General features: G+C 54.5%; 1 protein-coding gene across 1 annotated transcript in view; it reads left to right on the top strand.

Annotated features, from left to right (window-relative positions):
• The first annotated feature begins 489 nt into the window (after nt 1-489).
• Cspg4 (chondroitin sulfate proteoglycan 4) overlaps nt 490-23,205 on the top strand; it is a 47,029-nt gene continuing 24,313 nt past the window's right edge. The window contains exon 1 of the mRNA XM_045161099.1: nt 490-616. Within this exon, the coding sequence (XP_045017034.1) occupies nt 505-616 (112 nt within the window). The 5' untranslated portion in view covers nt 490-504. The remainder of the gene's footprint in view (nt 617-23,205) is intronic.

Here is a 23,205-nt window from a genome sequence, read left to right as displayed (position 1 = left end):
GCAAACTGGCCCTCTGCAACTGGTGGGCGACTAAGCCTGGAGTGTGTGTGCAGCGGGCCCCCCCCCCCCCGACCTTGCAAAGGCAGAAAGTTGCGGGGTGCGCGGGTGGGGGAGGGTGGGCTTCCCCAGCTCCTGCCTCCTCCTAGGGAGGCTCTCCAAGGGTCCTAGAGGGGTCTGGACCCTTCAGGGGCTTTTGTCCCAAATCTCCAGGGTGAGGCTTGAGTCTGACGTAGCAGAAAGGGTCCCCCCCCCTCACCCCTGCCCCGGTGGAGGAGTCCCCAACACGGGCCCTTTAAGAAGCGTGGAGGTGGGGGCAAACGGAGGGAGCCCCCGCCCGCCCGCCCCGAAACCCGAGCGCGCGGGCCGGCGCCCGCCCCGCCCCTGGAGTTAAGAGCCCCAGCCCCGGCCGCGCCGAGCTCGGCTCCCTCCGCTCCGCTCCGCTCCGCTCGCTGGCAGCCGCGAAGCCCGCGCTCTTCCCGCTCCTCCCAAGTCCGCCCCGCCGCGATGCGCCCCGGGCCGCGGCTCCGGCCCGCAGCCCCCTCCCCGGCCCCGGCCCCGGCCCCGGCCCTGGCCCTGGCGCTGACCTTGACTCTGTTGGCCAGACCTACAACTCCGGGTGAGTAAGGGGCCTGAGACCGCCCCCCACCCACGGCCCCAATCCAGCCTGGGGGAAACCTAGGAGGGGTTCCTCGTAAAGAAGACTCCAGATTAGAAGTCCAGGGCGGCGGGGGGTTGGGTGGGGAGGGGGGGCTGGACTTATATACCCCAGGCTAAGTAAGGACTCTGCACTGGAGTGGACAGGGACCTCCAGAGAAAAAGCATTAATGTGGTGGTTGGGTGTGGGGGGGGGGGACTCTGGAGACCAGAGCAAAAGTACTGATCGCTTTATGGGGGGGACTCTGGTGACCCTGGAGTCAGATTGCCTAGGGTGTGGCTCTGCCCTCCCAGATTGCCCTCCAAGGCACCACTGGGTCCAGTGGAGTCCAGTCTCTTTGTCAAAGAGACTTGGGGTGGCCACGTTAATACCCCGAGGGCACCCAGTGACAGTGAGAAGTGGGCACCTTGGCCTCACATAGCCTGAGCCAGGAATAGGGGTGTGCCCCACCCTGCCGGCGCCCTGAGCACCTTACCCGGCCAGCTGCCTCTGACCTGGCGTCAGCCTCTTAGCTCGGCTCTCTTCCCCTTGATCCCCAGGGGGATCTGGCTAGCTAGGCCACTACCTCCACCCCTCCACTACCTTCTTTCCTATCTCTGAGAGGACCTGTTGGCAACAGACGGGACCACCCACTGGTCAGGCTCCAGAGGCAGAGCTAGCACCCCTCAGATATTCTTCTCACAGCCCTGCCACACCTCTCTGTCCCTAGCCCTGGTGCTTGTCCCCAAACCCGGACTGAATGAAAGGACGCCTTCTGAGAGGTGCTAGCCCGAATCCCCTCCTGTCACAGGGCCAGCTATTACAGCATTCTTCCTCTAGTGGAGGCATGGTCTAGTTATGCCATAAGATCTGTGGCCTCGGGGCCCATCAGTCATTACTACCCATGCGTGATTCAGGGCTTCAGCCTACATCTTTCAGGACCATTTCCAAGAGCAACTTGGAGCAGAGCAAGAGCCTGAAGTCTGCCTTCTAGGGGCCCAGGCCACACCCTTCTCCCCATCAGATGGGGAAGCTGGAGCTAAAGAAAGGCAGGCAGGCAGGCGGGGACCCCTGCACTGAGGTGAGTCAGGGCTGGATTCCTGCTGCAGGGACCCACTGCCCTGGGATCTCGGGGCCTGGCTATGAGGAAGACCTCGGAGATGCGATCCGAAAGGCAATACCTGAGCGAGGCGGGAGTTCGGCTCACCTAGCTCCCAGACCTCCAGCTGAGAGAAGACCCCCAGTAGGGACACGGCCCTCCGTAGGCTTCAACTGAGAGTCAATCTCAGATACACTCTTAGCGCTGACAACATGAGCCATTGTGTGCTCACATATGCTGAAGCTAGATGTGGGGGTGCACGCTGGAGGCTGCAGCAAGAGGCTAGAGGATTCAAACCCAGCCTGGGCAGCAAGAAAAGAAGGAAGGGAAGGAGGGAGGGAGGAGAGACGGAGGGAAGGAAGGAAGGGAGGGAGCCAGGCATGGTGGCTCATGCCTTTCATCCCAGCACTTGGGAGGCAGAGGTAGGAGGATCACCATGAGTTCGAGGCCACCCTGAGACTGCGTAGTGAATTCCAGGTCAGCCTGGGCTAGTATGAGACCCTACCTCAACCCCCCCCACCCAAAAAAAAAAAGAAAAGAAAGAAAGAAATTTGGGAAGAAGGGAAAGGAGAAAAGGAGAAGAAAGTTAGGAGGGAGGGAGGGGATGGAAGGAAGGGAAAGAGGAAGAGAAGAAGAAAGAGAAAAAAGAAAAGAGGGGTGAATAGAGTGAACTTGGACTCATTCAGGAGAGAGAAAAGAAGATTAAAACTCAACGAGAAATTGTTAGTTATGTACACAAAGTCCAGGTGAAATGTGGGCAGAAGCTGGGTGGGACAGAGATGGTCTTTACCAAACCTTGGAAGTTGGGAAGGAAGTTAGTTCTGCAGGCTTACTCTCAGCCCAGGCGTGGGTACTGAGGCGGGCGTAACAGGGGGTTGAAATAGGAAGGTCGGCAGCCTGGCTGGAAGGCATATTTTGAGCACAGGACAGGAAGAGTCTTTTGGGCTGGGACACTGAAACCTTAAATGGCAAAATGAATCCCACAGCCTGGACACTGTTTGCAATGGGAGCCAGTGTGGGTGTAGGGCAAGAACCATTGTGGTGCCCACTGGGTTTTGTAATGTTAAGCCCACCCTGGTCTTCAGGAAGGATTTAAGCATGAAGAAGAGGTGACATCCCCATGCTGGCTCAACCACCTGCCCCTACTTGGAGAAAAGCCTTACTCTGCCTCTCTAGAGAGGCTCCCCAAGTTCTCATGCCCCAGTGTGAGGCACAGTAGGAAGCTCCCCTGCACCTATCAGCATTCCTGAACATCTAGGTCACAGATCCTAACAGTCACGTGTTTTTGGAAACCCTCTGGGCCAACCTCCCAACTGTACAGATAGGGAAACTGAGTCTCTAGAAAGGAAGTAACGTGTCTGAGTACCACCCAGTGCCTTCGGGGAGGATCCCCAGCCCTGCTTCACTGAATGAGAAGCAAGGTTTCCTGCTCCTTCTCAGCCCTACGGGAGGCCCACAGCAGAGGGACAGGACTGCAGAGGGACAGACAGAAGAGAAAAGACATGGCATTCAGTGCAGGAAGGCATGAATGTAAACCTGGAGGGGTCAGGCGTGTGCAGACCATGCAAGCCCTGTGCTTCTTGCCTGGCCCTGGCCTCACTAACTGTGAAAGGTAGATTGTGAGGGATCGAGGTGGATCCCATATGGTGTGCCTGACACGGAGGCCTTCAGGGGTTATCCGGATAGGGCCCTGAATAAGATGGAGTGAGTCAGACAATACAAAGGCAGGTGCAAGACATGGAACCCAATTCGATTCCGCTGCCTCTGAGGATGACATGCCCCCCCCCCCCCGGGGATGTAGGGGGAGCCAGTGATACTGAGGACAGATGAGCCTGGTGGGTGCACTGCCCATGCTGCCCCAGAGCTCTGAAACAGGGCAGAGGCCAGAGCCTGAGCCCAGCCCACCCAGATTCTAGAAAAGCTGTACCAGAACCAAGTATAACTCAGTCGCCCCTCCCAACGTCCGCCCGTTTGCCCAGGCAGGACAAGAAGGGCCTTTTAGTTCTGCTGGGGGGCGGGGATGGGGAGGGAGAGCCGCACCAGGTGGGCCAGGCTGCTCCCTGCCGAACTGGAGGGGAGCAGCTCACAGAGGAAGTGTATAGGCTGTGTTTGAGAACTGGGCGCTCTGCCCAGGAGGGGGGTAGGGAAAGGGGACTTGGAAATCTCCATGCTCCCCCACTGATCCACACAAATGGGGTACACACACGAAGCTGCTTTCATGGACCCCCAAGACAAGCAGCAAGGGCCAGGGAGCCCGCAGTGGCTGCCTCATCTCCAACCCCCTTCCTGACAGACCTGGGCCAGGTGTGATTTGGGGAGAGAGCGCACAGGACGGGGAAGGAGCGCTGGCCAGAGCTGGGTCCTTCTGTCCAGGATCAGGAGCAAATGATCACAGGGCTGCAGGCCCCTTGTCCTCCGCTACCTCCCTGGGCCAACTCCTTGCCAGGTCCTCTTGCCTCCAGCGTACCCTCTGCCCCATGCCAGCTTTGTAAAGTCTTCTAGAGGTAACACTTTCCTCCAGGTACACGTGGAATGAGGGTTTGGACACAATGTTACATGGGTCCCAAGCATGTGAATAATCTTGGACTGAACTGAATTTACATCAATAGGTGGGTGTTTGGGTTTTTTGTTTTGTTTTGTTTTGTTTTTTTCGAGGTAGAGTCTCACTCTAGCGCAGGCTGACCTGGAATTCACTCTAACACATGGTGATCCTCCTACCTCTGCCTCCCGAGTGCTGGGATTAAAGGCATGTGCCACCATGTCCAGCTTAATAGGTGTTTTTTTTTAATTTTTTAATTTTTTATTTTGCTATACTTCATTGATTTGAGAGAGAAAAAAAAGCAGAGTGAGAGAGAGAAATGAGCACGTCAGGGCCTCAGTCACTGCAAATGAACTACAGAGACTCAAGTACTATTTTTTTTTAAGAGAGAGAGAGAGATAGGGAAAGAGGAAGATAATTGATGCGCCAGGGCCTCAGCCACTGCAATCGAACTCCAGACACTTGTCATCTGGCTTTATGTGGGTACTGGGGAATCGAACCTAGGTCTCTAGGCTTCACAGGCAAGTGCCTTAATTGCTAAGCCATCTCTCCAGCCTGACATCAAGTTTTGTACTTGGTGTCTCTCTAGGACAGGGGTTTCTAGCTTTCTGCTTCGGGACAATCCAAACCTCCCTGACAGGGAGGGATCAGAGCCGGCTCATCACTACGACTGAGCTTTCACATCCAGAATCAGCCCCGGTGGGCGCGGGCACTCTGGCTTGTAGCCTGCAGCTGAGACAGAAACATTCCCACCTCTTTCTTCCTTCCTTATTCAAGGTCGGGGTCTCACTGTTACCCCGGCTGACCTGGAATTCACTCTGTAGTCTCAGGGTGGCCTCGAACTCACAGCGATCCTCCTACCTCTGCCTCCTGAGTGCTGGAATTAAAGGCATGAGCCACCACTCCTGGCTTCCCATTTCTTAAAAAAATATTTTTTTTTTGAGAGACAGAATGTATGAGAATGGGTGCTCCAGAGCCTCCTGTCACTGCAAACCTACTCTATCTAGATACATGTGCCACTTGGTGTATCTGGCTTTACATGGGCACTGGGGAATTGAACCCAGGCCCACCAGCTTTGCAAGCAAGTGCCTTTAACCACTGAGTCATGTCCCCAGTCCCACATACCCATTTTATAAAGGGCGAAACAGCTCAGAGAGAAGCAGAGACTGTAGACACATAAGCTATGGCATTCTCAAGCACCCCAAATAGCGGGTCTTACCGGGTCAGACCAGCTGGGGGTACCCACTAGTGGCCCGGGCATCCCATGGAGGGCTACATCTCCCCAAGCAGTTCAGACTCCATTCCTGCCTCTCCAGCAAGTGTTCCCACCTCTCGAAGCCCCCCACCTCTCAGCAGAAGCAAATCCTCCTTTAAAAGCCCCCTCCCCCATCACCCCGTCTCCCAGCTTCAGCAGCGAATGAAGGTATGTTTTTGTCTCTGATTCCAGATGTAGCCTAGGGCTGCTATCAAGGTGGCTTGGTGGCAGAGCTCAGCCGTGTTCTGGAGATGATGTGGGTGGCCTGGCCAGGGACAGTGCCTGTCTTGTTGACCGTCCCTTCCTGCCCAGCACCTACCCACGCCGGCCAGCTTGCAGCCTGCGGAGGAGCCAAGCTCTGCCAACTCTGGTGTGCATTAGCCAGGCTGCCAGCCGTGCCTCTCGTGTGTGGATGTTTCGGTGTGTGTGAGTGTGAGTGTGCGTTTGCTTGCTTGCTTTGGCTCAAGGGTCCTGGTTCACCATTAAGGCTGCCTCCCTCCCCCAGTCCTCATTGAAGAAAACCCCCAGCTCCAAACCAGCCCCTAGTGGCTCACAGGGAAACTGGGGATCAGAGATAGGAGTTGGCTTGCCCAGAGTTACAAAGTACTTCCTGCATGGATTGGGGGGCCAGGCCTCCCCGCCCTTTGTCCTTATTCCTTGGTGTGGGTGGTGTCCTCGTCCACAGGACCAGCAGCCCCATGGGAGCGGACACCCCATCTGTTCTTTCAGACATCCCACCGCATTTGCTGGGCGGAGGCTGGTCCACTGAGGAGATCCCTGGGCCAGGAATTTCAGACCATGACTCAAGGTGCTTCAGGGATCGCACTCCAGCCCACTTTAGAGGCGACAGAGCCTGGAGTGTGAGATGCCTGCCCCACACCCGTTCATGCATGACAGCTCCCTGAACATGTTTATACATGGGGTTTTGTATACAGGGTGGTTTTTTGTCAGAAGTGGAGGCACATGCCTATAATCCCTGTGTTTGAGAGGAGGAGATAGGAGGAATGAAAGTTCATGGCCAGCTTGGGCTACATAGCAAGACCCTGTCACAAATAATAATATTTTTAAAGATGTACTTTTAATAGAGTATTCTATGGCTTAAAAAAAAAAAAACAACAGAGGGCTGGAGAGATGGCTTAGCAGTTAGTGCTTGCCTATGAAACCTAAAGACCCCGATTTGAGGCTCGATTCTCCAGGACCCACGTGAGGCAGATGCACAAGGGGGCGCATGCATCTGGAGTTCGTTTGCAGTGGTTGGAGGCCCTGGAGCACCCATTCTGTCTCTCTAGCTGCCTCTTTGTCTGTCTGTCTGTCGCTCTCAAATAAATAAATAAATAAATAAAGAGAACCGAGCGTGGTGGCACACGCCTTTAATCCCAGCACTCGGGGGGCAGAGAGGTAGGAGGATTGCTATGAGTTTGAGGCCAGCCTGGGACTACAGAATGAGTTCCAAGTCAGCCTGGGCTAGAGTGAGACCCTACCTTAAAAAAATAAATAAATAAATGTCCACTTTTCCCATCACCCTTCCTCCTCTGTTCAGTTTGTGTTCTGCAACTGGCCCTCCCTTCCCCATCCTTTAGGGCTCAGCCCCTGGGAGGTCTTCCTAACTACTGATGGCTTTGAGATCCATGGCCTGGCCAGCTTCTCTCCCACAGACCCTAGTGCAATTGCCTACACTACCTGTCCTCTGCCCCCAGGCCCATGACCTTTCTTCTTCTTCTTTTCTTTTCTTTCTTTCTTTCTTTCTTTTTTTTGTTGTTGTTGTTGTTTTCTCAAGGTAGGATTTCACTCTAGCCCAGGCTGGCCTTGAACTCACAGCCATCCTCCTACCTCTGCCTCCTGAGTGCTGGGCTTAAAGGTATGCACCACCACGCCCCGGCCCCATGACCTGTTTCATTAAGACACTCTGAGCTAGGCATGGTGGCTCAAGCTTTTAATCCTAGCATTTAGGAGGCTAAGTAAGGTAGGAGGCTCACCATGAGTTCAAGGCCCAGCCTGGGCTACAAAGTGAGTTCCAGGTCAGCTGGACTAGAGTGAGACTCTGCCTCAAAAAATAACAACAGGGAGGCCGGGCATGGTGGCACACGCCTTTAATCCTAGCACTCGGGAGACAGAGGTAGGAGGATCGCCGTGAGTTCAAGGCCACCCTGAGACTACAGAGTTAATTCCAGGTCAGCCTGGACCAGAGTGAGACCCTACCTCGATAAACAAAAAAAAATAAATAAATAAATAAATAAAATAACAACAGGGGCTAGGGAGATAGTTTAGCAGTTAAGGTGCTTGCCTGTGAAACCTAAGGACACAGGTTCAATTCCTCAGTCCCCACGTAAGCCAGATGCACAAGGTGGCACATGCGTCTGGAGTTCCTTTGCAGTGGCTGGAAGCCCTGGTACACCCATTGCTTCTATCTGCTTCACTCTCTTTCTCTCTCTCTCTCTCTCCAATAAATAAATAAAATCAGGTATTTTAAAAATAAGTAGATAAGGGCTGGGCATGGTGGCACACACCTTTAATCCCAGCACTCAGGAGGCAGAGGTAGGAGGATCACCGTGAGTTCGAAGTCACCCTGAGACTACATAGTGAATTCCAGGTCAGCCTGAGCTAGAGTGAGACCCTACCTCAAAAAAAAATAAATGAATAAATAAAAACAGAAAATCAGCAGGGGTGCATACATGAGTGTGCAGGATGCACAACAGCGTTGTTCAGGGGGCTACGGCAAGGACAATGTCCAGTTCTCCAGCCAGCAGCCCTGGGGAACCCCCCCCCAAGTCAGGACACACCCCCTGGCCAGAGCAAAGCCGCTGTCTGGGCCAGTCTGCTCCCCGGGGACACAGAGGAGACTGGGGAGAGAAAACCAACTTCCGTTCCCACCTAAGAGCAGCCCCTTTCCCGCCCACATTTCAGGAGGGGGCAGCTATAAATATCAGTGGGCCCAGGACGCTGATTCCCACGGCTGCAGCTCCTCCCTGCCCCCTTCACTTGTGCGGGCCGCTCTCCTGCGTTGGAGATCAGGCAGGCCAGGCTCTGTCTGTGTCTGTCTCTTTGTCTCTGTCTGTTTCCCGTCTCTGTCTCTTTCTGCAGCTCTCTCTCATGTTCTCCGTCTCTCTCCCTGTCTCTCTCTCTCTCCCTTTTTGGTTTTTCAAGGTAGGGCCTCACTCTAGCCCAGGCTGACCTGGAATTCACTATGGAGTCTCAGGGTGGTCAAGTCGATCCTCCTACCTCTGCCTCCCAACTCCCAAATGCTGGGATTAACCACACCTGGCTCTCTCTTGCATGCTCTCTCTCTCTCTCTCTCTTTCTCTCTCTCTCTCACACACACTCCCTTTAGTTTTGGGGAGTCTCTGAGGTACAGGTGAGCTTCCCTCCCACCCTCATCCTGACTCAGTCCCACTCTCTCACTCTGAGCTCCCAGCTCCTTGGGGATCTTATGGGAAGGCAGGAAGCCAGGCCCAGAGTGGTTATGAACGTGGTGTTAGGGCTGAGGAAAGGCTCAGTGGTTAGAGGCTCTTGCTGAAACATGGGGTTGGAGTGCTCCTTCCAGATTAGATTCGAACCTACCACTCTGTGTGTGTGTGACTTTGAGCGAGTGACCAGGCTTCTCATAGCCTCAGCTTTCCCCTCTCTAAAATGGGAATAGATAATTCCTCCCTCTTACATGTGTTGAGGATGAAACCAGGTAGTAGCTTAGAATAAATGCCCTTCAAGTACCTGTGTGTGAGGCTGCTGCTGTTCATTCCCCCTGTCCTGTACCTGAGCCGGGTGACCCAGCAATGTACACATAATTCCTGTCAGACGCCTTTAGAGAACCGAATTTTGTTTAATTTTTGTTTACTTACTTGCAAGCAGAGAGAGACAGGGAGAGAAAGAATGGGTGCACCAGGGTCTCTAGCTGCTACAAACTCCAGACTCATGCACCACTTTGTGCATCTGGCTTTACATGGGTGCTGGGGAATCGAACCTGGTTCATTAGGCTTTGCAGGCAAACGCCTTAACCGCTGAGCCATCTCTCCAGCTCCCCTTGTCAGGAACCTTTAAGAGAGGTTCAACAGGTGAAGGCTTGGATGAGGCGGCCTTGTGAGAGAGTCTGTGTGGGACCAAATGATGTGGGTTCCTCAGCATAGTATAAGCCAATTTCTGCCCCCCAGTAAAAAAGTAGAGGTCAGGTTCTGCATCCGTCCCTCAGAGGGTTGAGGCCCCACCTCTCCCGCTGACAGAAGCAGACAGGCCTTCCTGCACGCCCAGAACCTATTCCCCAAGACCTCACAACCCTGCATGGGGCACACGGAGCTCCAGCACAGGAAGAGGATGTTGAGTAGATGACCAAGTGGCACTCAGACCCTGTCCCCAGAGCGGGTGGGCAGAGAGAAGAGAATGGGCACCAGCATTGCTTATGGGCTTAGAAGCCCATCTTTTTCCTGCCCTCTGCCAACCCTGTAGGGCCCTCTTCATACATACCCATACGCTGGCCAGGGTCCAGTGACCCGGACATGAGAGGGCTCATTGGCCAGAGCACCACGAAAGCTTTACCACCATTCATGACCTGCAACAGTGGCTGCATCATGAGGCGCAGAAGTCCAGGCCAAGGGAGGTAATGGGGTCTCGTGGGGTGACGATGCCATAGGAGGTCTGTGTATGTGTGAGTTCGGAGTTGGGGAGGTGAGGGAAGAGGGTCTCCAGCATGGCCCAGTGATACCTGGAAGGGCCCTCTGGATAAAAGGCTGGCCAAAGCCTTGGCCTGCAAGTTGAGAGGCCACTGTGTGGGTGCCTCACAGCAATGGGCAAGGACCCAGCCAGCTCCCCGGATGTGTGCTAACAGAATCCGGGCGCCTGTGCCCAGCTAAGTTTCCATCTCCAGGCATCTGGGGTCCATGTGCTTCTGTCCACCCATCTGTAGGCCAGCTGAGCCCATTCTAAGTAAGGATAGGGACCTATTTGGGGGACTTCTTCCTTCAACTACTGACAGCCATGGGATAGGGGAGGTGCTGTAGGCACCTGAGCCCAGGCTTACTATGCGACAAGTTGAGGCTCCTGGCCCAGCTGTGGGGCCTCTCCACGGACGCTCAGCTTGTAGGTCAACTGCAAAATCCTGAACTTGTCCCTCTCAGAGGGGTTCTGCTTCTAGCCCGTTGCTCGTTCTGAGCCATTCATCAGGGTGGGCCAGGCCTCCCGTGGGGCTTAACGGGAGCTCTCGAGCATTGGGAAACCACTTCCCAAAGTTGGCACCGAGCCCTCAGGCTCTCCCGGGATAAGAGCTCTTTTCAACCCTCCCCAACTCCCCCCCCCCCCCGTTCCCATCTTCTACCCCCTGGCTTGGCCCCACCCTGCCAAAAATAAACTCAGACCACCCCATCTTGTCCCAGCCAGACCCACCCAGCCCCTCCAAAGCCAGTTGAGTCACTGCTCGGGGCTGTTCCTTTTTTTAACTATCTGAGTCACCGGTTGTGGCTACAGCTCCATGACACATGCCCAGGGTGCCGCCAGTCCACAGCCCCTAATAAGCACAACCAAGAGAGGGCCTGCAGGGCGCCTGGCAGCAGGTGGAAGCCCCTGCCACCGCCCCAGCTGGTCACCTCTCAGGCCTAGGGAGCTCTCCCTCCCTGGCAAGGCGGAGATGGAGCTGGCCCTAAGCGCCCTGCTTTGCTCATACTGTTTCATGGCCTCCACTAGGCCTGGGGCTGCCCCTTGAGATTGCCAGGGGCTAGGAGTGGGCTGCAACATGCCTACGACACTCTGAAGTCTCCCTTGTAGAAAGAAACAACCGCTTGGGCTGGAGAGATGGCTTAGCGGCTAAGCGCTGGTCTGTGAAGCCTAAGGACCCCGGTTCGAGGCTCGATTCCCCAGGTCCCACGTTAGCCAGATGCGCAAGAGGTGGCACGCATCTGGAGTTCGTTTGCAGTGGCTAGAGACTCTCCCTCTCTCTCTCTCTCTCTCTCTCTCTCTCTCTCTCTCTCTTTTTCTCTGTCGCTCTCAGATTAAAAAAATTAATTAAAAAAAGAAAGAAACAACCACTTCCGGCTTCCCTGCTACTTCTCTCTCCGTCCACTGTGCAGCCGTTCTCTCGGGGTCTCACCGTATTGTTCTCTCTCCACCTCAACCATCCCCACCCCTGGCTCTCCGTCTCCATTTCTCTCATCTGTCTCTGCCTCCTCCATCTCTTCTTTCCCCATCCCTGTCTCTCCATCTTATTCTCCCCCACGGCTGACTCTCCGTCTCCGCTCTTCCCCCCCCACATCTGCCCCTGCCCTTTCTGCCATCCTTTATACCCGGTGTGAGCCACAGTCTCAAGACCCTTCTCCACAGCTGGCACCTTAAGACCTTCCTCTGTCTCCTCGGTAGACATAACAGACCCGCCTCCACCCATTCCCACATGGGACTCTAGGCCCTGGGGACCCATGATCCCAGGAGAAATTTTCCATCCCTTTCACCCAGGCTCCCGTCCCCTTCCCTAAAGCACAGGCTACATCCTGTCCCAGCGAACGAACGAACGTCAGGATCCCACAGGCACTTCCTTGGAGGCTGGGGGAGGGAGAAGCCTGGGAACAGCCCCTCCCGGAGCCGGCTAGAGCCAGAGCCTGCACAACCTCAAACCCTGGCCTCCATCTGTGGCTACATCTACAGCTATAAATAGGGGCTCCGAGTCTATTTTCTTTAAAAACAAGCACCAGACTGGGTCACCATGGCTAAGAAAAGCCCTCCCTGGTTGGGACCGTCCCCCACCCCTCCTCAGCCACTGTGTCTAGCTCCGTATAGGACCAGCAGGGATGGAAAGGAGGGGGGCAGGGTACAAGAGAGCTGGGTCAAGCTCCCACGTGCCACCCTGTACAGCTGGGTCACCAGGAAGCCTGTGGCCACCCTTCAAACCCTCCTAGACTCCTTTCCTCCTACTCTCCTTCACCAAACAAGGTCGGTCTTGTCCCCAAAGCTTACAGTGTCCGTAGAGAGAGGTGACAGGAACATGACTACCCCCCCAGGCCACAGTTGAGTGTCCTTATGCCCCCAAATGCAGAAAGGCATACTTGGCTGTGAGGAAGGGTGAGAAGGACTTCTTCCTGCAAGAATGTGGCAGAAAGGAGACACGAGCTGGAGCCAGGCAGGGCATGGGGGACAGGCTAGGTATGGATGGAAAAGGCCACAGTCTTAGATGCACATGGTGACGCACACCTTTAATCCCAGCACTTGGGAGGCAGAGGTAGGAGGATCTCCATGAGTTCAAGGCCAGCCTGAGACTCCATAGTGAGTTCCAGGTCAGCCTGGGCTAGAGGCAGACCCTACCTTACAAAACCAAAAGCAAATGGCACACTTGCAGGAGGTGAATGGGCATTTGCCCAGGCACAAGCAAGGTCACCTAGGACCTTCCACACCATGCTCAGAGTCTGGAGCCTGAGTCTGGGGAAGCAGGGAGTCACCCAGGGCCTCCCAGCAAAGCAAGAGGACGAGGGTTTAGATTAACTGGCTGCCACTAGCAATAGAGGCGGAAAGTTCATTAAGCCAGGCACAGGATGGCGGTGATATGCCCTGTGGGATGACACACAGGGAAGGGAGATGAATTTGAAGGAGAATTTAGAGGCAAGATGGATGGGAGATGAATGTTCATCACTGTGCGGAGGGAGGAAGGGGAGCGACCAGAACAGCTCAGATCTCTCTGCAACTAGCAGTGGCTGAATGGTAGGGATCCTTCACTGGGTCAGTGAGCAGATAGGGGAGAGATGACCCTGCTTGCAATGGGGCTCAGGGGTGGGCGTAGGGGTTCCTGGCCCAGATGTCCAAGGGTATTACCAGTGGTCCAGGGCCCTGGAAACTTAGGACTAGACACAGAATACACATGCACACTCGGGGGAGGAGGCATCTGAGCAGAGGTCATGCCTGGAGGAGAAAAGCTCTGGGCACAGTCCTTCCCTTGCTGGGAACCTATTCCAACAGTAGACAAGCCCACCTACTATTCAGGTGAGGCCTCAATCTGGGGGTCTCTGGAAGGCTCAGTTAGCCCAACGGCTACTGGCAGGAACCCTGTGGTTTCCTGTCCACCCTCCTGTGAGCGCTGGCCAGGCTTGTGCTTGCTACTCTGCCTGTGTGAGACAGCTCTGCCAAGTACCTCCATTTGATCATTTGATCCCCCTGTTAGGCATGTCCAACCTCTGTCGTTGTGACATGATGTGGTCACCTACAAAGTTCACACTCATTCAAGAACTGTGCAATCAAATTCCAAAAAAAATTATTATAATAATAATTACAAAGCCTGGCATGGTGGCGCATACCTTAAATCCAGCACTCAGCACTCGGGAGGCAGAGGCAGGAGGATCGCCATGAGTTTGAAGACGGCATGGGACTATAGAGTGAGTTCCAGGTCAGCCTGGGCTAAAGTAAGACCCTGCCATGAAAAAACAAACAAAAAAAATTGCACACACAAAAAATTTATTTTCAGAATATTTTAAGTTGACTATCTTGTATTGGGTCACATACATAATTGCCCTGGCCTACATGCAGCCCACAGGCCACAGGTTGCAAATACCTGCCACACTGCTGATGCCTCGTCCATCAATGCACCTACCAGCTTTGTGGATGTGCAAGTGCAAGGCAGGGAGACAGGCCCCAGATCCTGTCCTGGAGAGCTTCCAGCACGTGGGGTAAAAACACATGCTTGGTGAATAAGGCCCTGGCTAGGCTTGTTGTTTGGGCCAAAAAATGGCTCCTTTAGACAAAAAAATGACTCCTGTGTACTAGCCGTAGTGATCATAGCTGGCCCGAGACCAGGTGTGGAACAGTCTCCTTAGCTATAGGTCTTCTTTCCCGAGTGGGAAGACTGAGGCTAAAAAGAATGTGGGGGGCTGGAGGGATGGCTTAGCGGTTAAGGTGTTTGCCTGCAAAGCCAAAGGACCCACGTTCGATTCCCCAGGACCCACGCTAGCCAGATGCACAAGGGGGCGCACACGTCTGGAATTCTTCGTTTGCAGTGGCTGGAGGCCCTGGCACGCTCATTCTCTCTCTCTCTCCCTGTTTCTCTGTCAAATAAATAAATAAATAAAAATAAAATACTTAAAAAGAAAAACAGCCAGGCATGGTGGCACAAGACTTTAATCCCAACACTTGGGAGGCAGAAGTAGGAAGATCACCGTGAGTTCGAGACCACCCTGAGACTACATAGTGAATTCCAGGTCAACCTGGGCTAGAGTGATACCCTACGTCAGGGAAAAAAAAAAAAAAAATCTGGGCATGGTGACGCACGCCTTTAATCCCAGCACTTGGGGGGCAGAGGTAGGAGGATTGCCAAGAGTTCGAGGTCACCCTGAGACTGCATAGTGAGTTCCAGGTCAGCCTGGACTAGAAGAACCAGAAAAAAAAAAAAAAAAAGAATGTGGGATACTGGTCACTGGGAGAGAAAGTATGTGGTGCGTGTGTGTTGGGGGGGCCCCTGCTGATCCCTGATCCAGCATGTGACATGGGACATCCCACCCTCTTCTGTAGATGTCAGTCAGATAGGGTAGCGACTTTTCCAAGGCCCACAGCTTCTCCTGTACGAGCTAGGCCCCCAGGCTTCAGCTCCAGGACGGGCACTGTCCAGACCCGCAGTCATTAGTTCCCATCTGGGCTCACACACACTCACTCTCTCCGAGCCCAGCCTGCCAGGCAAGTCATCCCTGAGACACCTCCCCAGCAGCCCAGTGCCAACCTCCAACCATGGCTGTGGCACTAAGGGGGACTGAGAGATGGATACCAGGTTCCTAGGCCCTGGATTCTCCCTGTGAGGGGGCTCAGCTTAGCAGTAACCCCTGGGGTAACTTGCCACTCTGCCTAGAGAGCCCAGACCCCTTATCTACCTACCCCTTTCAGATCTCCAGCCTCCCCCCCATTCCCCACCCCCGCCACCCCCTGGGTGCAGGGCTGGCTGGTACTTGTCAGCCTCTCCCTCTTCAGCAGATGCTGGGGGACAGTCCAGGCTACCCCACCTCGCTGGCCAGCACAGATGCATTCCCCTCAGCCCTCCACCCCTCCCTCTTCCACCCAAGCCTGACGGAAGGCGCCTCAGGGGGATAGGAAGGGAAAAAGTGTGTGTTCCCCAGGCAGAGGGCCAGCCCTCACACCCTCTTCCTGCTGAAACCCGCGCGCAGATGCTCCCCTCCGGCGCGCATGCTAAAGCCATCGCTTCTGTGCGCGCTCGCCCCGCGCCTCGCCTCCGGCACCCACACCGCCCAGCTCGGGAGCCACACCCACAGGGGCTCCAGCCCCCGCCCCCAAAGTGTCTTCTCTGAGTATCAGTGTCCTCGCTAATAAGTGAAAGGTGGGGCTGGAGGGATGGCTCAGCAGTGAAGGCATTTGCCTGCAAATCCCGGTTCGATTCCCCAGGACCCACGTTAGCCAGATGCACAAGGGGGCGCATGCACCTGGAGTTCGTTTGCAGTGGCTGGAGGCTCTGCGGCGCCCGATCTCTCTCTCCCCCTCTTTCTTTTTCTTCATTAAATTTAAAAAAGTAAAATAAAATGAAATGAAATGAAAGGTGCCTCACAGTGACTCTGCTAGGACTGGGAAACTAACAGGCCCCATGCCAAGGGAAGCTCCCTCCTCTTTCTTTTTTGGGGGGGTGGGGGAGGTTTCTTTGGGTTTTTCAAGGTAGGGTCTCACTTCTGGAATTCACTATGTAGTCTCAGGGTGGCCTCGAACTCATGGCAATCCTCCCACCTCTGCCTCCTGAGTGCTGGGATTAAAGGCGTGCGCCACCACTCCCAGCTTCCCTCCTCTTTCCTTGGCCTGCCAGAAATCCTACACCAGCCTAGACCCACTGAGATGGGGGTGGGGGCCACACATCCCCTAAGGCCTAGAGAGCAGGAGGCAGGGAGTGAGAAAAGGGACCTGGAAACCCACCCGTCTGAAAGAGGAGGAAAATTATAAGGCAGGGAAAAGCCTCTTGGAATTGCTAGCCACCGCAGCAAGCCCGCCCTCCACGCCCGAGGCGGAGGAGCGGTGATGCTCCACAAAGACTCCATTGAAGCCTGCTTCCTCCCTGTGGCAGCCTCCAGCATGGGTGGACTCTGAGCTGCTGCTGCCATCAAAACCTCTCGTTTCCCCTCCCACTTCCTCTGTGCCCCACATGGCCCCAGGACTGGGACATGTGGCTGGCAACCCAGGGCACTAGCCTTGCCCCTATGCGCCTCCTGCACCAAGCTCAGCCTGTCCGGCTCCACCCATCCCTTCGCTCTCTCCCGGGCATTCACCCTCTAGAGGAGCTCCTAATTCCCTAGTACATACTCCTCAACATGGCTGACTTGAGACACTTGGCGGAGAACCAGGGTCCGGAGCCAGAGCTTGAGGTGACCGGGATTCTGCCCTGGCCTCCTTGGCCTTGCAATGGACCAAAAAGCTGAGAGGGTCAAAGTCTTGAGGGTGAGGCCAGGCATGGTGGTGCACTCTTTTAATCCCGGCTAAGGTAGGAGGATCATTGTGAGTTCAAGGCCAGCCTGAGACAGACTACATAGTGAATTCCACATCAGCCTGAGCTTGAATGAGACCCTACCTTGAAAGACCAAAAAATAAAGGCCAAGTGTGAGTCTGATGGCCCAGGAGTTCTCAGGGTGAGAGTGAGAGTATGCTTCAATCCCAGTTGTCTGCCTTGAGCCCCACAGAGCCAGCACTGCCCTGGGGTGGGAGCTGGTCTCCTCAGTGGGAGAGTCCCATGTGACTCTTTGAACTAACTTACTGTTCGTTATATGACAACAGCTCTTGGGCCAGCAAAGGAAGAAGCAGTGAGTGATGGCTGGGAGACCTGGGGTATGGAGTTGAGCCAAACACTGTGAGGTCTACAGGAGTGTGGGTGGCTCTCCATGGTAAGCCACGTAACCTTGGCCAGTGACACAAGTGTCACCCCAGGCAGGCTTTTTTAAAAATATTTTTTAATTAACAACTTCCATAATTATAAATAATATCCCATGGTAATTCTCCCCCTCCCCCCCCCCACTTTCCCCTTTGAAACTCCACACCCCATTATAACCCCTCCCCCTCTCAATCAGTCTCTTATTTTGATGTCATCATCTTTCATTCCTATTATGATGGTCTTGTGTAGGTAGTGTCAGGCACTGTGAGGTCATGGATATCCAGGCCATTTTGTGTCTGGAGGAGCACGTTGTAAGGAGTCCTACCCTGCCTTTGGCTCTTACATTCTTTCCACCACCTCTTCCTCAATGGACCCTGAGCCATGGAAGGTGTGATTGAGATATTTCTGTGCTGAGCGCTCCTCTGTCACTTCTTCTCAGCACCATGCTGCCTCCTAAGTCATCCCAAGGTCACTGACATCTGAAAAGAGAAGGTTCTGTACCAAAAGTGAGGGTAGCATTAATATATGGGTATGGACATTAAGAGAAGTGCTTACTGGGCAGTTTGGTGGGCATAGTATATACTTTTAGCCAGACACCAGCAGACATTACATTCCTAGGGCTCATGACTATCCTTGTTGTAGGTTTTTAGTATCAGGGATATATTTCCTCCCATAGAGCATGCCTCCAGTCACGTTAGAGGGCTACTGGTTTCCCCCATAACAGACGTGCCACTATTGTACCCATTGGCTCATTTGGCCTGGTTGGCCAAATATAAGGCTTGCAGTATCCATTGTTGGGTATCTTTAGATTTCTCTCATTGAACTGCATGCAGCATGGCTTTTTCCAGCCTTCTGTCATCTGGTCTACATGGAGGAGGTTTTCAGCTCAGCTCCAGCAGAGTTTCTCAGTGACCTTGCAGCCCAAGTATGTGGAGTCTTCAGCAACAGGGTCTTACCATATATTCCTGGTGGGAAACCAAGTGCCGGGTAGGCTTTTTTGTTTTGGTTGGTTAGTTGTTTTTCTGTTTGTTTGTTTGTTTGTTTTTTGAGGTAGGGTCTCACTGTAGCCCAGGCTGACCTAGAATTCACTATGTAGTGTCAGGGTGGCCTCAAGCCCACCATGATCCTCCTACCACTGTCCCCCAAGTGCTGGGATTAAAGGTGTGCGCCACCACACCCGGCTCCAGGCAGGCTTTTTTATTGTTTTTTCATTTTTTAGAGAAAGTGAGAGAGATGAAGAGAGAGGGAGAGAGGAAATTGGCGTGCCTGGGCCTCAGCCTCTGAAATCGAACTCCAGATGTTTGCGCCACCTAGTGGGCATGTGCAACCTTGCGCTTGCCTCACCTCTGTGTTGCTGGCTTAAGTGGGATCTGGAGAGTCGAACATGGGTCCTTAGGCTTCACAGGCAAGCACCTTAACTGCTAAGCCATCTTTCCAGCCCTGGGCAGGTTTTTGTTTCTTTGGTGTAAAGTCTGACCCTCCCCTGGCATTTTTTTTAATTAAGGTTTATTTATTTGAGAGAGAGAAAGAGAAAAAGAGAGAAAAATGGGTGTGTCAAGGCCTCTAGCCACTGCAAAGGAACTCCAGACACATGTGCACCCTTGTGCATCTGGCTAACATGGGTCCTGGAGAATCAAACTGGGATGTTTTGGCTCTGCAGTCAAGCACCTTAACAGCTAAGCCCTCTCTCCAGCTCGGCCCTTGGCATCTTTGAAGTCATGGAGTTGGTGGGAAGGAGATAACCTGGCTCCAGGGGACTGGGCCTTGGAGTGTAGGACATGCCAGTGGAAGGAAGGCCTGTGGAGGTGCACGTTCAGGATGGCCCCCCAGCTTCACCAAGCAGTTTCTTCCTCACCAAGGGGCTAAGAGAAGAGGAAGGTGTGATGGACTGGAGCCCTCCATTCCTGTTGACCATAGGCCCAGTGTGGCATCATCCCAGGTCCCATACACACACACTCACCTGCACATCCTACCCAGTGACACAGACACCCCCCCACACACCCCACATACATCCCATTGGCCATGCAGGTCTGTAGAGGCTCCATGGGCTGCTTCTCCTGCCCGCATATCCCTGAAATCCCCAGCCCAGAATCAGGAGAGCCAGTGCCCAGAGTGCCAGCCATTCAGATCCTGTTTGTATGTCAGCAAAAACTGTCCGCCCACTCTGAGGCTCTTCCATGATCCCCTGGCTTGGCAACAGAAGCTGGTAGGGGGAAAGGGAGGCAGTCTCTGGGAGGTACAAGTGCTGAGGAGCTGGCTTGAGGGCTAGGTGGCCTCAGGAAGAGCCTTGTGGCTGGGGCACCTGGCCCATAGCAGCTCTCATAAAGCCTATTTAGCCTCGGGTGGTGTCTCCTCCCTCTCTCTCTCCCTCTCTCTCTCTCTCTCTCTCTCTCTCTCTCTCTCTCTCTCTCTCTCACACACACACACACACACACACACACACACACACACTGATGAGGGGAGACAGAGAGCCCTTTGTCACTTCCTTGGCCCTCCCAAGCACTCCACCCTTCAGCTCCTCAGAGAAACTCCAGTCTCACCTCTGCCTGTCCAGACCTGGAACGAGGAGGATGCGCTGCTACCCCCGGTGCTAAACCTCATGGGATACTGAGGAGAAGTCTAGCTTCTCCCTGGAAAGGGACCCCCTTCTGTCTCCACTGGCTGGCTGGACACCCCTCACTCCAGTCTACAGTAGCAGGCTTCTGTCTTCCCTCTCTCTCTTTCGCTGTCCCTCTCTCTCTCTCCCTGGCCTGTGTCCCTTCAGTTCAGTCTTTGGGAAGAAGAGTCTCTCATTCTCCATTTCTGTATCATTCTCAGGCTTTCTCTCTCTCCCTGGCTGGCTCTCCTTTTCCATCCCTAATGACTGCACCGTGGTCTTTGTGAGGATGTGTGTGAATGAGTGAATGAACAAATGAATGAATGGTCAAGATGGGTTCCCTTTCTCTCCTATCCCACCTCTTGCCTGCCCGCTCACAGCGGCACTGGGTGTCACCCCCATATTCACATACCCAGGGTTCCCACCCCCCCACACACACCTCAGATGGGAATTAGGCACTTCTCACCACCCATCCTGCCCAGCGGCTCTGGGCTCCCACTTTCTCCCTTATAAAGTCAGGAGGCGGCAGACACCCAGGAATGCCTCCACTGCTCATGACGTATGCCAGCTGTGGGGCCCGCCTGGCAGCCTCAGGCGATTGGTGGGGCGGGGGGAGGAGGTTGCAGGGAGAACACGGGGGTCTACTGCCAAAGAATGAGGTGCCATAGAGAGGCCTTGGAGTTACTTTATACAGTGACTGGGCTTGGCTGTGCAGCCCCCCTTTCTGCAACTCCGCGGGATGGCATCTCCCTTGTAGCCCCACATGTGTCTGTGTGGGGAAGCGAAGCCTACTTCTGCAGAGAGCCTTGATATTGGGGAACGCGGGTCTCCAGGAGTAGGAGGCCCAGGCCAGGGACAACTGGAAACCCAAAGCCTGGAAATGCCCAGACTGTCTCAGGGCACAGTGTGGTGCTGTCAGTGACGGGAGGCCGGGGTCGTGGGGTGTCAAAGACAGAGCGGGAGAGAAGACTCCAGGGAGGGCAGCAGAGGCCTGGGGTGGGCAGTAGGCAAGGCGGGGGCAGGGAGAATGGAGCAGAGACCCGAAGAGAGACGGCTTGCTCACTCGCGGTTCCAAGGACTCAGAGGAGCCGGGTCTGCAGCAGCCCCCCCCCCCCCCGGGCTGGGAAGTGTCCGTGCTGGAGACTTTGCCCTGAACCTGGCTCAGGAGGAGGCTGATGTGCACAGGTGTTGCCCACGTAGCGACCCCTTGTCCCAAGAGCCTGCTGACAAGCAGAGGGTTGAGCATCGTAAGAATCAAGGTGGCATGGGCTGGTGGATCCTAGAGAAATTGCTCAGAGGTTAAGGTGCTTGCCTGCGAAGCTTAAGGAGCCAGGTTCAATTCCCCAGTACCCACGTAAGCCGGATGCACGAGGCGGTACATGTGTCTGGAGTTTGTTTGCAGTGGCTAGAGCACCCATGCTCTTTCTCTGCTGCCTCTCTTTCTCTCTCACACACACACATAAGTAAATAAAGTAAAATATTTACAAAAAAAAAAAAAAACTTTAAAAAAAAGAATCAAGGTGGTGCATATCCAGAAACCCAGCACTTGGGAGGAAGAGAGGAGGGTGGAGTATTCAAGGCCAATTTTGGCTACATGATGAGACCCTACTTCAGAAAAAAACAGAGAGAAAAGAAAAAGGAGGAGGAGGAAGAGGAAAGGAAGGAGGAGAAGGAGAGGAAGAAGGAGGAGAAGAAAGCTAAATGAGGGGAAGAAAGGCTCCTATTAAGGGCTCCCTGAGGATTTCCCACAAACGCTGTCCTAGGGAGCCAGGAAATGCTAGTGCAACTGTCTAGCTAAGGGACCGTGACCTGGGCATCACCTGCCCATCTGAGAAGCGGGTTGGCACAGCGGGACACACGCTCTTTCTGTGCCTCTAGCCCTGGGTCTCAGGAAAAAGCGCAGAGCCACCCCGCCCCGGGGCTCGGACAGCAGCGGCCTGTTTATGGGAGGAAGGGTGCAAAGCCATGATGACTGCCCCACCTTCAGCTCAGCTCAGGGGTGGGCGGGAGTCCCCTCCAGGAACACACGGCTCTTTGAGGGAGCCTGGCCCAGCCAAGTAACATAACGGCAAGAGGAGCCGGACAGGCTGGGTACAATCGCCGCTCTGTGCTGGCGGCTCTGAGTACACACACACACACACACACACACACACACGGCCTTATGCAAACCCAAAAAGACACCCTCAGGCAGCCACCCACACACTCCTGGGCGCGCACGCATACACACACAAGCAAATGCACATCTGTGTAATCTTGGACACTCACCTGGGACCTTCTTCCACACAGAGCGGCCCACACAGACAGCAGTCCTCCTGCCCCTCCCACTTGGCCCCCAGGACCTAGGGCACCCTGCCTCTTCTTTGCCGAAGGCTTAACCCGTACACACACACGCACACACACCCCACAGTCCACACTGCTAACCCTCTGCCATAAGTTATTCAGCACCACCAAGGGGCAAGGGAGCAGAAACCTCCTCTGACTCCCCACACACACACAGGGCCTCTCCTCTGAGACCACTGTTGTATTCTCTTTCCTCCAGGATGTATAAGCCACCCTTGCCTCCTCCAAGAAGCCCTCTTGGATTGACTCCTAGCTTATTACTTCCTTATCCTGAACCGCCCCCCATCTGCTTTTGAAACCCTCCTCCAGCTTCCCCCTACTTAAAGACGGTTTCTTGGTAACTGTAGTATAACAGAAGTGGCAAGATGGGCACAAGGACACAGGTAAGGGATGGCACAGTTTCCAAAGCCCCAGCCAGCTCAGCCTCAGAAACCTCCGTTGGGACAAGGGGGCTGCCTGGCCTGAGCCTCCAGCAGTACAAGGCAACCAGTGTGAGCCCTTGCCCGCCCAGCCCGACAGGAAACAGCAGGGTCCAGCCCCCCTCAATGGGCTCATTCACACCCCAGCTTTCTGGAAAGTACCTCTGCTTCCTGCCACCCACTCTAGCCAAACAAGCTGCTGCTCTCTCGAGTGGGGAGGGTGCTAGGGTAGGGTGGTGCAGTGGGTAGGGCCAGCTGTATACCTCAGTACCTGCCTGGCCCAGGGCCCTGGGAAGTTAACACAAGACCTTCAGTGCAGAGACGTGTGGGTGGCCCCGTCTCCTACTGGAGGGAGGAAGATGTGCCCCTGTTCCTCGCAGGGAGTGAGCAGCCCAGTCCTGGCGTGAAATGTTTACCTCTTTGGTGTTATAAATATTCTCCCCGTGGGCAGCATGACCTGGCTCCTGACAGTGTCACACTCCTCTCTCGCCGGCTATTCCAAGCCACTCCAGCCCACCAC

This window comes from Jaculus jaculus, chromosome 10 (genome assembly GCF_020740685.1).
Source record: "Jaculus jaculus isolate mJacJac1 chromosome 10, mJacJac1.mat.Y.cur, whole genome shotgun sequence".
Lineage (NCBI taxonomy): Eukaryota > Metazoa > Chordata > Mammalia > Rodentia > Dipodidae > Jaculus > Jaculus jaculus.
The sequence above is the reverse complement of the archived record's forward strand: the minus strand, read 5'-3'. Positions and strand labels throughout refer to the sequence as shown.